This window comes from Ahaetulla prasina, chromosome 18, assembly GCF_028640845.1.
Source record: "Ahaetulla prasina isolate Xishuangbanna chromosome 18, ASM2864084v1, whole genome shotgun sequence".
NCBI classification, from domain to species: Eukaryota; Metazoa; Chordata; class Lepidosauria; order Squamata; family Colubridae; genus Ahaetulla; species Ahaetulla prasina.
In genome coordinates, this window is record NC_080556.1 from 2,455,663 (window position 1) to 2,469,860 (window position 14,198).

General features: G+C 40.8%; 1 protein-coding gene across 3 annotated transcripts; it reads left to right on the plus strand.

The window, feature by feature from the left end:
- Window positions 1-598: 598 nt before the first annotated feature.
- LOC131187020 (putative oxidoreductase YteT) lies at window positions 599-14,176 on the plus strand. 3 transcript variants are annotated; one of them, XM_058161099.1, is made up of 14 exons: window positions 600-690; window positions 1,730-1,845; window positions 2,926-3,010; window positions 3,817-3,890; window positions 4,828-4,887; window positions 5,551-5,658; window positions 6,201-6,257; window positions 7,445-7,575; window positions 8,611-8,665; window positions 9,555-9,647; window positions 11,131-11,265; window positions 12,227-12,328; window positions 12,923-13,090; window positions 13,735-14,176. In XM_058161099.1, exons 2-14 carry the CDS (start codon window positions 1,753-1,755, stop codon window positions 13,894-13,896), a joined length of 1,323 nt encoding a protein of 440 aa, XP_058017082.1. In that variant the 5' UTR covers window positions 600-690; window positions 1,730-1,752; the 3' UTR covers window positions 13,897-14,176. The 3 variants fall into 3 exon arrangements, with proteins under 3 accessions (XP_058017084.1, XP_058017082.1, XP_058017083.1); XM_058161101.1 differs by lacking the exon at window positions 11,131-11,265 and having other exon boundaries at window positions 599-690; XM_058161100.1 differs by lacking the exon at window positions 600-690 and having other exon boundaries at window positions 763-1,845.
- The last annotated feature ends 22 nt before the right edge of the window (window positions 14,177-14,198 follow it).

Below are 14,198 nucleotides of genomic sequence, written 5' to 3' on the forward strand. Positions count from 1 at the left end.
AATCTAATCTAATCTAATCTAATCTAATCTAATCTAATCTAATATATAATAATAAATATAAATAGAATAGAATAGAACTTTTTTTATTGGCCAAGTGTGATTGGACACACAAGGAATTTGTCTTGGTGCATATGCTCTCAGTGTATATAAAAGAAAATATATTAATATATAATAATATAATATAATAATATAATGTAATGTAATGTAATGTAACGTAATGTAACATAACATAACATAACATAACATAACATAATATAATATAATATAATATAATATAATATAATATAATATAATATAATATAATATAATATATAATAAACATAACTTAACAAAACAATATAATATAAATATAAATATAAAATAACAATATGATATATGATATGATATAATATGAATTAAACCTTTATTATAGTGATAGCCCAGCTTAATACACACTTTGAAATGATGAATGGAAAAGGAGCCCCGCCCCTCCCTATGCCTTCTTGGCCCTCTCAAATTCCAACCAATCAGCTTTCGGGTTTCACACTTTGCCGGCCAATAAAGATCCCTTCCGTTTACATGACGTCAGCGCTCGGCTGGACGAACCTCGCACCAATGACGAGCCAGGGGAGGGGCGTGGCTTCGCCAGGCAGCTTCTGTTTAAAGGTCTGTTTTGTTCCCGAGTCGGTTGATGCAATTATATTCTGGCCGGTGAGTAATTTCCTTTTTTTTTATTTTTAATTGCATCGGATGATCCTATTGGGAAAACAACGGAAATACTGAAAGGAGAAGTATTTTTTTGCAATGCGCAGGAATAATTTTTTTTTTTTTTGCAAAAGGGGAAACAGGCTAATCTTGCAAGAAACCCCAGGAAATCCTGGCTTGTAGCAAACTGAGATTTATGGTCCTGTTTTGGTCTCTAGGAAACTGAGACGTGCGGTCCTGGTTTGTCTAGGGAAGGGCTGGGAAAAAAAACTGATTTTTGCCTGCGTTCACACAACCCACGGGGGGAAAAAAATCCTTACACGTGTTTGCGAGTGGAATGCATTTAATAAATGCTTTTAACTTGCGTGTCGCGGCGTGAAGATCGTCCTTTCAACCTGCAGGAAAGAGAAAAAAAAAACAATTTTAAGCAAGGCCAGTTAATCCTCTAGTTTTGTGGGTGGGATCCATTTATACTAAATGGGAATTTTTAAAATAATATTGGTCTGTAAAATGGAGTTTTCCTCTTTCCCATTTAATTTGGTAAATTTTAAAAAAATAATAATCTTATCCAGGTTATGTAAGGTTAGATAGACCCAAATAAACAAGCGTATCCAAGCTGGTTAATGTTTATTTATTTGGTTATTTATTTACCGCCTTTGTTATTTTTATAAGTAACTCAAAGTGGCCAAGATACCTACTGCTCCTTCCTTCTTTTTCCCCCTAGGACAACAGCCCTGTGAGGTGGGTTGGGCTGAGGGAGAGGGACTGGCCCAAAGTCACCCAGCTTGCTTTCATACCTAAAGCAGGACTTGAACTCACCATCTCCTCATGATTGGCCCTAAGTCACCTAGCTGGCGTTCCTGTCTAACGCAAGACTAGAACTCACAGTCTCCTGGTGATCAGCCCAAAGTCACCCAGCTGGCTTTCGTGGTGAAGGCAGGACTTGAATTCAGGACCTCCTGATTTCCAGCCTGATGGCTTAATCCCACGCAAGGAGTGGATGATGGTTCGAAAGCTTTTCTTAACTCATCCTTTCATTGATTAGGTCTGTCGGGAGCTCCTGTCCGAATGTCTCGCAGAATCACCGTCTTGGTTATTGGCGCGGGAAACCGGGGGAAAAATTATTCTTCATATGCGTTATGTTACCCAGAACGCATGAAGGTAAAATTCTGGTTTGCAGTTAATATAATTATTATTTTGTTCCCTCCCTCTCTCTCTCTCTCTGTCTCTCTCTCTCTGTCTCTCTCTCCATATATATATATATATATATGTTTTCTGAGGTTTTCGCGGGTGTTTGTATGTAGGTCTTTGGTTATTCGGGTTTTCTCCCGCGTAAAATTGGAAGTGTCTTGCCTTCGTCATCTTCAGGCTTCAGCTTCGTGCTTCTGGGAGCAATGTGTGATTGCAGCTGTTTCTTCCTTTTTAACTGCTAGTGGGGGTTTGAACTGATTGGGTGGGAGCTTGGCTGTGCTCTGATTGGATGGGGTTTTTTTTGTGCTCTGATTGGCTGGGTGTGTGTCCTGTTTGGGTGGGAGCTTGGTTGTGCTCAGATTAGTCTGAGTTGCAGGAGGATTTGAGCTGGTGAGCTGCATATATATATTCCTTTTGAGAAGAACTTTTTCCTTTTGAGAAGAACTTTTTTTAAGATAAATCCAGCAAAATGCCTAACGATGGGTACATTCAGTCCAACTCCTCCTTTTCTTTTCGTTTTGAATTTATTTTGAAAAACAGGATTGCGTATTTTAATATTATTCTCCCAAATGCGACAGAATAAAAGCTGCGTTTGGGACACAGCAAGGTTCCAGCTTCTTAAGATATTTCATGAAAATATCTCCCCTTCTTTATAGAGATCACAGAACCATGGCACGGGTAGGGCGCCTTTACTTACGACCAAAATTTCTGTCGTTGAGTGAGACATTTGTTAAGGGAGTTTTGTCCCCTTTAATAACCTTCCTTGGCCTCTGTTGTTAAGTGAACCACTGCAATCATTACATGAGTAACACTTTGCTGGGCAGAAGATCGCAAAAGGGCATTGCGTGACCCCCTGCGACCCTCATAAATGTGAGTCCGTTGCCAAGCATCTGAATTTGTTCACACGGTCACAGGGAGGCTGCCAGGCTGTAAGTGTGAAAAACTAACGTCCTTTTTTTCATTGCCGTTGTAACGTCGTCACTAAATGAACTGTTAAGTCCAGGACTAGCTGTAATGTCTGACGCAATGGTGGGGTTTTTTTTCTTCCAGGTGATTGGCGTGGCCGATCCTCGGGCGCTTGTCCGTCAAACACTGCAAGATGCGCATAAAATCCCGGCGGAGAATGTCTTCGGCGGTGAGGGCTTCCTCTATTTTAATCTTCCTTTTCCTCCAAACGGGGACCCCTTCCTTGCCAAAAAAAAAAAAGAACTCTTTTTAAATTTTCCTTTTTTAAAAAAAATTTTTTTGAATGTTTAAAAAATATTTTTTTTAAAAAACAAAATGGTTTAAATTATTATTATTATTTTTAAAAAATCATTTTGAAAACATGGGTACGGCCGCAGTAGAGCCCCAGCATTTCTGTGGCTAAGGGGGACGTTGGTTCCGTGAGTTTTGACCCGTTTTACGATCTTTCTCGCCACCGTTGTTAAGCGAATCGGTGTGGTGGTCGCGTTAGGGACACGGTTGTTAAGCGAATCTGGCTTCCCTCCCCTGGCCTTGGCCCGTCAGAAGGTTGCCAAAGGGGATTATGTGACCTCGTGACGCTGCGACCCTCGTAAATATGAGTCCGTTGCCAAGCCTCTGAATGAGGATATTGCAAGAGTCATGTGTGAAAAACAGTCCTAAATCACTTTTTTCACTGCCGTTGTTAACTTTGAATGGCCACTAAACAAACTGTTGTTAAGTCGAGGACCACCTGTAATGCATTGAAGTTACAAGAAAGCAGATCTTGACTGAACGTTAGGAATAAACTACATGACCCGTAAGAGAAGTCGGCCGGGTTCAAGTAAACAGCCAGCCAATTATTATTTTTTTAGAAGTTTGCACTCAGCACGGGGTTGGATTAGATGACCTCTGGGTCCTCCCTTCTGTTTTTCTGGTCATTGGGATCCCCCAATTCCTGCAATATTTTTAGCGGCTCCTTTCTTCTTCTTTTAAAAGATTGGGTTGCCGCTGCGGAACGAGAAAAGTTAGCCGACGCCGTGATTATAGCAACTCCAGACAGACTCCATAAGGTGGGTCCAAAAAACTCCCACTCACTTCTGTTATTATTATTATTTTTAATTGTCTTCGTCAAAATTGCAAAACACAAAAATCAGTTTTTAATTGTCATTGCATTGCAGTTTGCAAGCGTTTGGATCCCTGGGAACATCCTAACCGCCGAAAAAGAAACTGAAAATAAAAATTTTGCCTATAGAGAAAAAGAGTTTTGAAACCGTGCAATCTTTTTTTTTTTTTACATCATTCAATTTTGGGATTTTTTTGTGTGTTGTTTGTATTGCTTTTTGTTCCATTAAGACAGTCAGTCTCATAGTGCAAGACAACTTTATATTATTATTATTATTATTATTATTATTATTATTATTATTATTATTATTATTATTATTATTATTATTATTATTTTATTATTATTATTATTATCATCTTTATACATGAAACTCAGTCAACTGAACATTCAAAAAGGCATCACAAATACCATTGACTGGTGCTAATGGTTGATCTGGGTTGCTGCCAGCATCCCAGGTTTCAACCAAGTACCTTCTTAAGATGTACGATGTTCCGAGTCGCGCAGTTTTTTGCAGTTCCGCTGATGTTATCGCGGGAAGCTGCAATTTCTTGATGTGTTTTGTAAAATTCTTGGACATGGTACCAAGTGTCCCGATGAGAATGGGGATCACCTGTGACATGTTTCATCCATAGCCGTGTAGTTTCGATGGCCAGGTTGCGATATTTCGTGATTTTTTCCAGTTCTTTTTCTTCGACTCTGGCATCTCCTGGTACCGCGATGTCAATAAATTGTACGTTTCGGTTTTCGACAACTGTGATATCTGATGTGTTGGGTTCCAAGTGACGATCCGTCTGTATTCCAAAGTCCTACAAGATCTTCACCTTCTCATTTTCTATAACTTTTTCTACTTTATCATCATCATTATTATTATTCCTTCCAATTAGGCACCTGCTGTAGCTTTTGCCCAAAAGGGATATCACATCTTGTTGGAAAAGCCTATGGCGGTGAGTTCTGGCAAAGTGTTATTAATGAATAACATTAATAAAAATATTTGGGCTTATTATTAATGTAATTATAATATTAAATTATTAAGGGATTTCACATCTTTTTGGAAAAACCCATGGCGGTAAGTTCTGGCAAAGTGTTGTTAACATTAATACAAATATTTGGTCTTATTTATATTGTTAATATTAAATTATTAAGATAATTGCTTATTAATATTGATGCAAAGTATATTTCTATCAGTATCTATTTATAAAAATCTAACCTTAGAGAAGGAATCTTTGGGGGGGTTTTTTCCTGCAAATTGCTGTTGCAAAACTCAAGTTTTGTCGCCGTTTTGCGCACACCCCACATGCAACAACAAAACGGTGCGTTTGTCAAAGCGAAACAAATATTTTGGGGGAAATTCCATACAGAGCAAGCATGGGAAGAGAAGAAATGAGAAATAATAGAAATCTGACCTTAAATAAAAAAAACATAATTTTAAAAAATGTCTTCCAGTCAAAATCCTATCTTTTTAGCACTGAAGCAGACTTATTGGTTGTGATTTTATTTCTCTTCTCTTCTTTATTCTATGCTATTTGTCTATCCTCTTCTATTTTCTCTTCTTTATTCTATTCTATTTATCTCTTCTTCTCTTCAAAAATGCTTTGCTTCTGAATTAGGTGACGGCAGAAGATTGTAAAGAGGTCGTCCGGGCGTGCGAAAGCAATCACGTGATCCTTGCCGTGTGTCACGTGCTCCGTTACCATCCGGTCACCCTGAAGATCAAGGTGATCTATTCTTAAGAACCCAACTTGGGGAGCTGGGGTTGGACTAAATGACCTCTCTTGTCCAGACAGCATGATAGCTCGCTCTCTTTCCAACAGCTGACTTGGCTGGCGATGTTAACCCGAAGATTAAGAGGGACCAGCATTTGAATCTGGGGGTTTTTTTCCCCCCCACCAAACATTCATCCCAAAGGCCTCCGAGTAAAGATGTTCTTATAAAAAGTGTTTTATTTTTTTAAAACAAACAATCCATCATTCCATCATCAGAGGCGTATAAGAAATTAGAATTGGAACTGCAGAAAGATACACAAAATAAGAGTAAAGCTGTTCTAATGGATATCTTAATTTAATTTAAAAGCACACAAGGAAGAGGGAGGAGGATGGAGGAGGAAAAAAAAATAACAGGCTCAAACGCCCATTTTCAAAATTGTCATTTTTTTTTTTAAAGGAGCCGAAGGGAGTAACAGAACAGCTTTCATGATCCCACAAGAAAAAAAGAAGAAGAAGAAGGACAAAATGGAAACCAAACTTTTCTTTCTTTTTAGGAATTACTAGATGCTGGCTTGATCGGCGACATCTGCCATATTCAACATCTAGAACCTGTAAGAATTTTTTCAGAAAATGTACTTTATGTCGAAAGGGTGTCTTATCTCCTTTTCCAATTTAATATTTTTTTTAATACACATTTTTTTTCTCCAGTTTTTGAGATTTTACTTTTCTTAAGGCCCACCCCCCCTCCTTTAAGTTCCATGCTCAGATTAATCACTCTAACCACTAGGAAGCATTTCATAACTGGTTTTTATTCAAAGAAGAGGGAGTCAAGCTATTCTCCAAAGCACCTGAAGGCAGGACAAGAAGCAATGGATGGAAACTAACCAAGGAGAGAAGCAACTTAGAACTAAGGAGAATTTTCCTGACATTTAGAACAATTAATCAGTGGAACGACTTGCCTGCAGAAATTGTGAATGCTCCAACACTGGAAATTTTTAAGAAGATGTTGGATAACCATTTGTCTGAAGTGGTGTAGGGTTTCCTGCCTGGGCAGAGGGTTGGACTAGAAGACCTCCAAGGTCCCTTCCAACTGTTATTATTGTTGGGAAATGTGTCAGCTATTGGTTGCCCCAGCATTTCTGTTGCAAAGCAGGTCAGTTGTTAAATGAATTTTGCCCCATTTTATGACCTCTTCTTGCCATGGTCGTTAAGTGAATCACTTCAGTTGTTTTAAGTTTTTTACTTCTTTTAAGCATTTTTGTACTACCGGTTCAGGCGAATAGGTAGTAAAAAATGCTTTTAAAAAGTAAAAAAAAAAAAAAAGTTGGCTACGCTCACCCAGTCACATGATCCCTCAACCAAGCCACGCCCACATAACGGGTAGCAAAAATTGCATTTCGCCACTGGATCACGTGACCCCCCCGGAACCGTGACCGTCATAAATATGAGTCTGTTGCCAAGTATCTGAATTTTGATCACAAGACCAGGCAACAGTCATGAGTGTGAAAAACGGTCCTAAGTCAATTTTTTCAGTGCCGTTGTTAATTCGAACGGCCACTAAGCGAGCTCTTGTAAGTCAAGGACTATTGAAACATGGGGATTTGAACTTAGAAATGTTCAGGTCTTACAACAATAAACGAAGCTTTTTACCGATAGTGTTGAAGGGAAAGAACTAAGAAACCAAGATTGATAGCTTGTTGACACCGTAGCTCTAAAACTGCATTACGGTCATTAAAATCTTTAATTTTCAGCCTTTCTAGTCTTACCAATTGCCTTTTCTCCCCCTTTATTCCTCTAGATAGGGTTCTGGCATTTCGCCCATTCCTTCGTCCGGGGAAATTGGAGAAACGAAACCGAAAGTTCTTTCTCTTTATTGGCGAAATCCTGCCACGATTTCGACCTGATCAATTTTTGGATGGGGAGTAAAAGGTAAGGACTGTTTTAACGGTCGCTTCTTCTTCTTCTTTTTTTTGTTCCCCTTATAGAAATTTTACTCCTCAAAATAATCCTCTTGGCCATTTTTCTTGGAAGTTGGGTGGCAGTTAGCATTTAGCATGAGCAGGCAGGTCTCCGTATTTCGGGGGTTCACCAAACGAAAAGAGCAAAACGCTTTTTTAATATATATTCTATTTCAAGAATATATAAGGCCAAAAGACTCCACAACGTGGGATGCTGCCCCGTTTTGAGGTTGGGACACTTTTGAGTTTGCAACTTGTTGCGTAGCTTTGCTATGAGACCTGTCTAAAACCACCTGAACGGAATCCAATTTTTCCCGTGTGATTTATGAGACTTCAAACTGTGATTAGTGCTCTAAACCGCCCTTCCAATATATAAATGTTGTACCAAATCCATTCCAGGTTTTTGTTTTTTTTAAGTACTCCAAAACCCATATTCTGGCACGATCTTAATGAGGACAATATTCGATGCAGAAATCTGAAAAGTTTTTGTTTTTTTTAACATTATCATTTTCCGCCCTTAATTGAAATATGCCTTTTGTGCGCTACAAGCGGTTTGCCCTCCGTTTTCGGAAAAATATAAAATTTGACGTATTTTGTAGGGGTGGTCCTTGACTTACAACAGTCCACTTAGTGACCGTTCAAAGTTACAACGGCGCTGAAAAAAAACCGGACTCGTGACCGTTTTTCACACTTAACGACCGCAACGGACTCGTATTTATGGCGGTCGCAGCGTCTTGGGGGTGGTGTGTTGCGACCTTCCGATGAGCAAAGCCAACGGGGAAAGCCAGTGTGATTAACTTAACAACCTCAGCGATTCAGGTCCCAACCGTGGCAACGAAGGTAGTAAAAAAACAGGGCAAAATTCAACTTGAAAAGAGTCTCGCTTAACGAGAGAAATTCGGGGCTCCATGGTGGTCGTAAATCGAGGACTAGAGAGTTTGACACCGCCTCTGTGGTTAAATCTGCGAATATTCCTCTCTTGTTTTTTTTTCTCCTCTCCTTTCAGATGTTTACAAGTTTCCTCTTTCGGCCGCCTGTCGCATTTCACGAAAGAGCACAAGGTTTGTCAAAAGTTGTTGTTGTTGTCTTTTGTTTGACGGGGTGGCACAAGAGTTGCATTAAACGATTGAATCACCATTTTAATTGAATCAAACCCACCTTTTTAAGGTTTCAAATTGAAAGAATTTCAATTCATTAAAACATAATTCTTGATTGTGGGGTCATTGTGCAAATGTTGCACTAATTTGCATGTAGGCATACACACACACACACACACACACAACACAGAGAGGTGGTCCTCGTTTTACGACCGCAGTCGAGCCCAAAATTTCTGTTGCTAAGTGAGACATTTGTTATGTGAGTTTGGCCCCATTTTACGAACTTACTTTCTTGCCACCGTTGTTAAGTCGATCACCGCAGTTGCTAAGTTAGTAACCTGGTTGGTTAAGTGAAGCTGGCTTCCCCATGGACTTTGCTGGTCGTAAAATGGGGATCAGGTGACCTTGGGACACGGCGACCGTCGTAAGTGTGAGCCTGTTGCCGAGAGCCTGACTTTTCATCACCTGAGCACGGGGAGACTGCAAACTATTAGTAATTTTAATTGGGTTTTTATGGTTTTAATGTGTATTTTAATTAATGGGCCAAATTGAATAGGTTTTTTAAACGGGTTTTTAACTGTATATTGTATGTTTTATTGTGTTTTACCTGGCTGGAAACCGCCCTGAGTCCTTCGGGAGAAGGGCGGTATAGAAATTAAATTCTTCTTATTCTTCTTCTTCTAACGGTCGTAAGTGTGAAAAATGGGCAGAGGTCACTTTTTTCAGGGCTGTCATAACTTCGGATGGTCACTAAATGAATGGTCGTAAGTAGAGGACTATAACTGTGTAGTTATAAGTCGAAAACCACCAGCATATTGCATTATTTCTGTCTTTTATTTTGATTTCGTTCCAGCCTGAAGGTGCTGGCGCTCGCTGTTTGGACTGTTCAATTGAACGGAATTGCCCATATTCTGCTCGGAAAATCTACCTGGAACGTGCAGAACAGGTAAATTAGATCATAAAACCCAGTTTGATTCTCCAATTCCTTTATTTGCATAATCTAGAAACTCTTATAAAACCTCAAAATTGACCCAGTCTGCCATTTCACCGGTTCTTGGATGGATTTGCACCTAAAATTCCCAACCTGGTTTCTTCGCTTGAGACCCGAGAATGTTGTGTAAATTCTGTTACCAATATGTAAAATTGTGAGGTAAGCTATTGATGAAATAGCTTCATCTATACAAAGCTAATGAAACTATGATTGATGGCCTGTTGCGTAGAATTGGCTTCCTGGACAAATTGTAGTTAGAAGGATGGCTTAGAGAGATGTATAAACCCAAGCCTTGAGAGGTTTATTCTACCTACCTACTATCTATCTATCTATCTATCTATCTATCTATCTATCATCTATCTATCTATCTATCTATCTATCCATCCATTTATCCATCCATCCACCTACCTATCCATCTGTATTCTGTCAATCCATTGTCTGTCTGCCTGCCTGCCTGCCTGCCTGCCTGCCTGCCTATCTATCTATCTATCTATCTATCTATCTATCTATCTATCTATCTATCTATCTATCTATCTATCAATCAATCATTTTGTCTGTGCGCACACTCTGTATGCAAGAAACTAATTGTGGTAACTTTGGTGTGGTAACTTTGATATTTTTGTGGCTTAGCCTTGTGTGCAAACCCGGTCTGGTTAGATAGCATCTAGGTTAATTCATGGTTGGCAACTTTGAAGATGTATGGACTCCAACTCTTTGAAATTTTTTTTTTTAAAGATGTGTTGAAGTCCATGCGTCTTCAAAGTTGCCACGCTTGAAAAATGCTGATCCAGACTGAATTGAACTGAATTTAAAATTGAACTTTTAAGTTTTAAAAATGAAACCAGTTTTAAATTGGATTAAATCACATTTAATTGAGGAATTAATTTTGAAAACATAATTGAACTGAAGATGTAACTGAGTTGAAAATGGAATTAATGTTTTAATTTAAAGAGTTGTATTTAAAAATTGAATTCACAATTGAATTGAATTGAGCAATTGAATACTGAATTGAGAACGTAATTGAAGATTTAACTTCATTTAAAAATTGAATTAAATGTATTAACTTAAAACTGAATCTAATTTAAAATTGAATTCACAATCGAATTGAATTGGGCAATTGAATGTTTAATTGAATGTTTAATTGAATTGAACATTTAATTGAACTGAATATTGAATTGAATAATTGAATTGAACATTTAATTGCATTGAAAAATTAATTGAACATTTAACTGCCCTGAAAAATTAAATTGAATTGAAAATTGAATTGGATTACCAAGGTGTTGGGCCTCTATGGCTTCATGCGATGTGTGCATTCAGAATGCAACCTTAAAAAAAATTATTGATCCAATTTATTCTTGTGTGGGAAATGGGACTTCGGGGACACCCCCCCCACCCCAAATCTGCCCAAACCTTGCATCTGTGCCGATTGTCATCATAGGGTGCTTTTCATTGGCCAGTCTCGGTGGTCTGCAGCAACGGCGGGTCTGACATAGAAACATTGACCGAAGCTTTGCGGCTTGGCCCGTACGGAAGATGCGTTTACGATTGTGACAATGATGTGGTTAGCCACCAGGTATGCACCGAATTCATCCGTCGGTAAGCAAGGCCAGCTTTTTTCGCTGCTCCTTCACTTTGCTTCACGTCTCGCCACCCCAAAAATGAATTTTCAAGTCGCAGAAGAGCCTTGGAGACAAAGGACTTGGATTCGAGTCTCAAATCAGCCAGCGAAGTGATCTTTGGTGGCGAAAGAGGCTTCCGTTTTTCTGCCTCGTTCTTAAGAGAAGGATCGAACGCATCCCGGTGGGGTTTTTAAAGTTAGTTTAAAGGGGCGGAGAAGGTCGGGAGCGGTTTTTTTTGCTTCTTTTTTCATCTCTCCAGAGAGACCCTGATTCAGGCCGCTGATATAAGTAGTCCTCGAGTTAAAACAGCTCGTTTAGTGACTGCTGAAAGTCACAACGGGCACTGAAAGAAAGGGATTTATGGCAGTTGTTCATGCCTCGTGACTGTTGCAGCGTCATGCGTTTCGAAATTCAGATGCTTGGCGACCGACTCATATTTACGACGGTTGCAGTGTGCCTTTTTGCGACCTTCAGACGAGTCAGTGGGGAAGCCAAGATTTCACTTAACCGTGTTACTAACTTTCTAAGGACAGTGATTCGCTTAACAACCGTGGCAAGGAAGGCTATAAAACGGGGCAAAACTCCTTTAGCCAATGTCTCGCTTAGTGACAGGAGTTTTGGGTTCCATTATGGTCGTAAGTCGGAGTGGTGCAGTGGTGGCCTAGAGGTGGAGCTTTCGTCTCACAATCAGGAGACTTATGAGTTGGATCTTAAGTAGAGGCAGATATTTCCCTCTCTGGGGACAATGAGAATATATCAGCTGAACAAAACTCCGCACTGGCAACAGGAAGGGCATCTGGCCAGTAAACACTCGGCTCCATTCAGTTGCCCCGACTCCACCCTGCGATGGATTATGGAGTTGTTAAACGATGATGATGTTTTGTGGTCGTAAGTCGAGTGTTTATGGTTTTCCAGGTGGTCAATATGGAATTCGAAGGCGGGGCGACGGCTGCGTTCACGATGGTCGCCTTTACTGAAAAACTCGGGGTGCGGACGACAACCATTTATGGAACGAAGGTAGGGGCCGAAACGCTAATTTGGGTTTTTCTTGGAAAGCGGACGGAGTTATTTCAGAAGTGGAAATATTTCTCCCGAATCTCAAGACTGCACCAAACTTCGGTTTATTGACGCATGATGGAATAAACCACGATTGGCTGGGTTGTTCCCGCTCTCCAAGCTGTAAATGTGATTGATATACAGCTTTGTGACTTTAAACACTTGAGGACTTCAACTCCCAGAATTCCCCAGCCAGCTTGGCTGGCTGGGGAATTCTGGGAGTTGAAGTCCACACCTAAAATCACAAAAATTAAAGAGATATCGTTGTAAACCATCATACATTTTAATCCTTGCAGTGGAGAAGGAAGGCAGGCAATGCAACCCAGTTAAATCCTATTTATTACTTCTGCCTTTCAGCCTGGCCTACCCTACAGGGCTGTTGTGTCAGGAATAGAATTTTTTCCCCTCCTCAAGTTTTCTTTTAATTTTTCCTGGAGTTTCCTGAACCTAAAACCCAGTCATTCATTTTCCCTTTCTCCCCGCTCCGGCCTTCCCTCAAAGTCGTTTCCAATGACAAAAATAATTATTATTTTCTCTGCTCGTCTTTTTTCCCAGGGCGAGCTGTCCTGCAAAGGGGAAGGAGAAGACGTGGAAGTTTTCGACTTCCTTCAGAAAAAAAGGTTCTCCTTTTCTTCCCGTACGACGCCCGACATCCCTGCTTGTTTAAACGGTCACTGCGGCGCGGATTATTATTTGATCCACAACTTCGTCTCGGCCGTATCGGTAAAAGTTTATTTATTTATTTTCCCCCCCTCTTTTTAATTTAAACTCAGATAGACTGCGATGGTCCATGCAGGTTCTACTAGGACGGCGATGGCGAAGCTTTTCGGCAAAAAGTGCCCAAACAGGCACGGGCGGGCGTGTGCGCGCTGGAGCACCGGAAACCCGAAGGCCGGCCGGCCAGCGTGCGCATGCCTGTTTTTTAGCAGGTTTTGGCGGATTTTCGGGCCGTTTTTGGCTCGGGAAAACAGCCAGTTTTTCGGGCCGTTTTCTGGAGCCCGCAAAGACCGGTTGCACCGGGAACCAGAAGAACAGCTGCCGACGGGCTCTGCTTGCCACAGGCTTGCCATCATGGGTACTAGGACGAATTAAGTTTCCCCAGTGTGGCGATTTCAGACTACAAATCCAGTCGGAGAATGTGCCCCCCACCCCCGGGGCATTGCAACCGTCATAAATATGAGTTTGGTTGCCATATGTCCCGAATTTTGATCACAGGGATGCTGCGACATCGTGTGAAAAATGGTCGTAAGTCACTTTTCCGACTGCTATTGTAACTTTGGCCACTAAGTGAGTGGTTATAAGTTGAGGACTAGCTGCATAGCCCAAGACGGGATTCCCTGACACCCGTTGCTCTCTTTTTCCAACAGGAAAATGACCCGTCTAGAATTCCGACCAGCGCCGAAGAGACGCTCCGTTCTCACCTCTTGGTGTTCGCAGCCGAAAAAGCTCGGAGAGAAAACCGAGTGGTGGTTCTAGAAACAGGGCGGGAAAATTCGCACTCGCAGCCACCTCACACGCACGGCAAATGACTACGAAACCCAGCCCAGGAAGGACTGGCTCAAAGCACCCTTCCTCAACCTTTCTGCAGTGACTTTCCCTGCGACCACCGCACCTATCGTCCACGCCACCCAGCGAGAACCTGAGACGGCCACCGCTGCGCTCTCAAAACGTCCCCGTTTCAGAAAAATAGCATTTTCCGTTTCTACGGAAAATGCGCTTTCTCTGGAAAAGACTACCTTTTTGCCTGCGGCTACTGTGCTCATTAAAAACTCTGCAGAAAATTGATATTTATTTACAATTCCGCTAAACGTGGCCGCAGCTCGTCCGCGAC

Coding starts and splice junctions, on each gene's coding strand:
- LOC131187020 (XM_058161099.1), top strand. CDS start 1,753: ATGTCTCGCAGAATCACCGTCTTGGTTATTGGCGCGGGAAACCGGGGG. Junction 4,888..5,550: donor TGTTGGAAAAGCCTATGGCG/GTGAGTTCTGGC, acceptor CTTCTGAATTAG/GTGACGGCAGAAGATTGTAA. Junction 9,648..11,130: donor ACCTGGAACGTGCAGAACAG/GTAAATTAGATC, acceptor TTGTCATCATAG/GGTGCTTTTCATTGGCCAGT.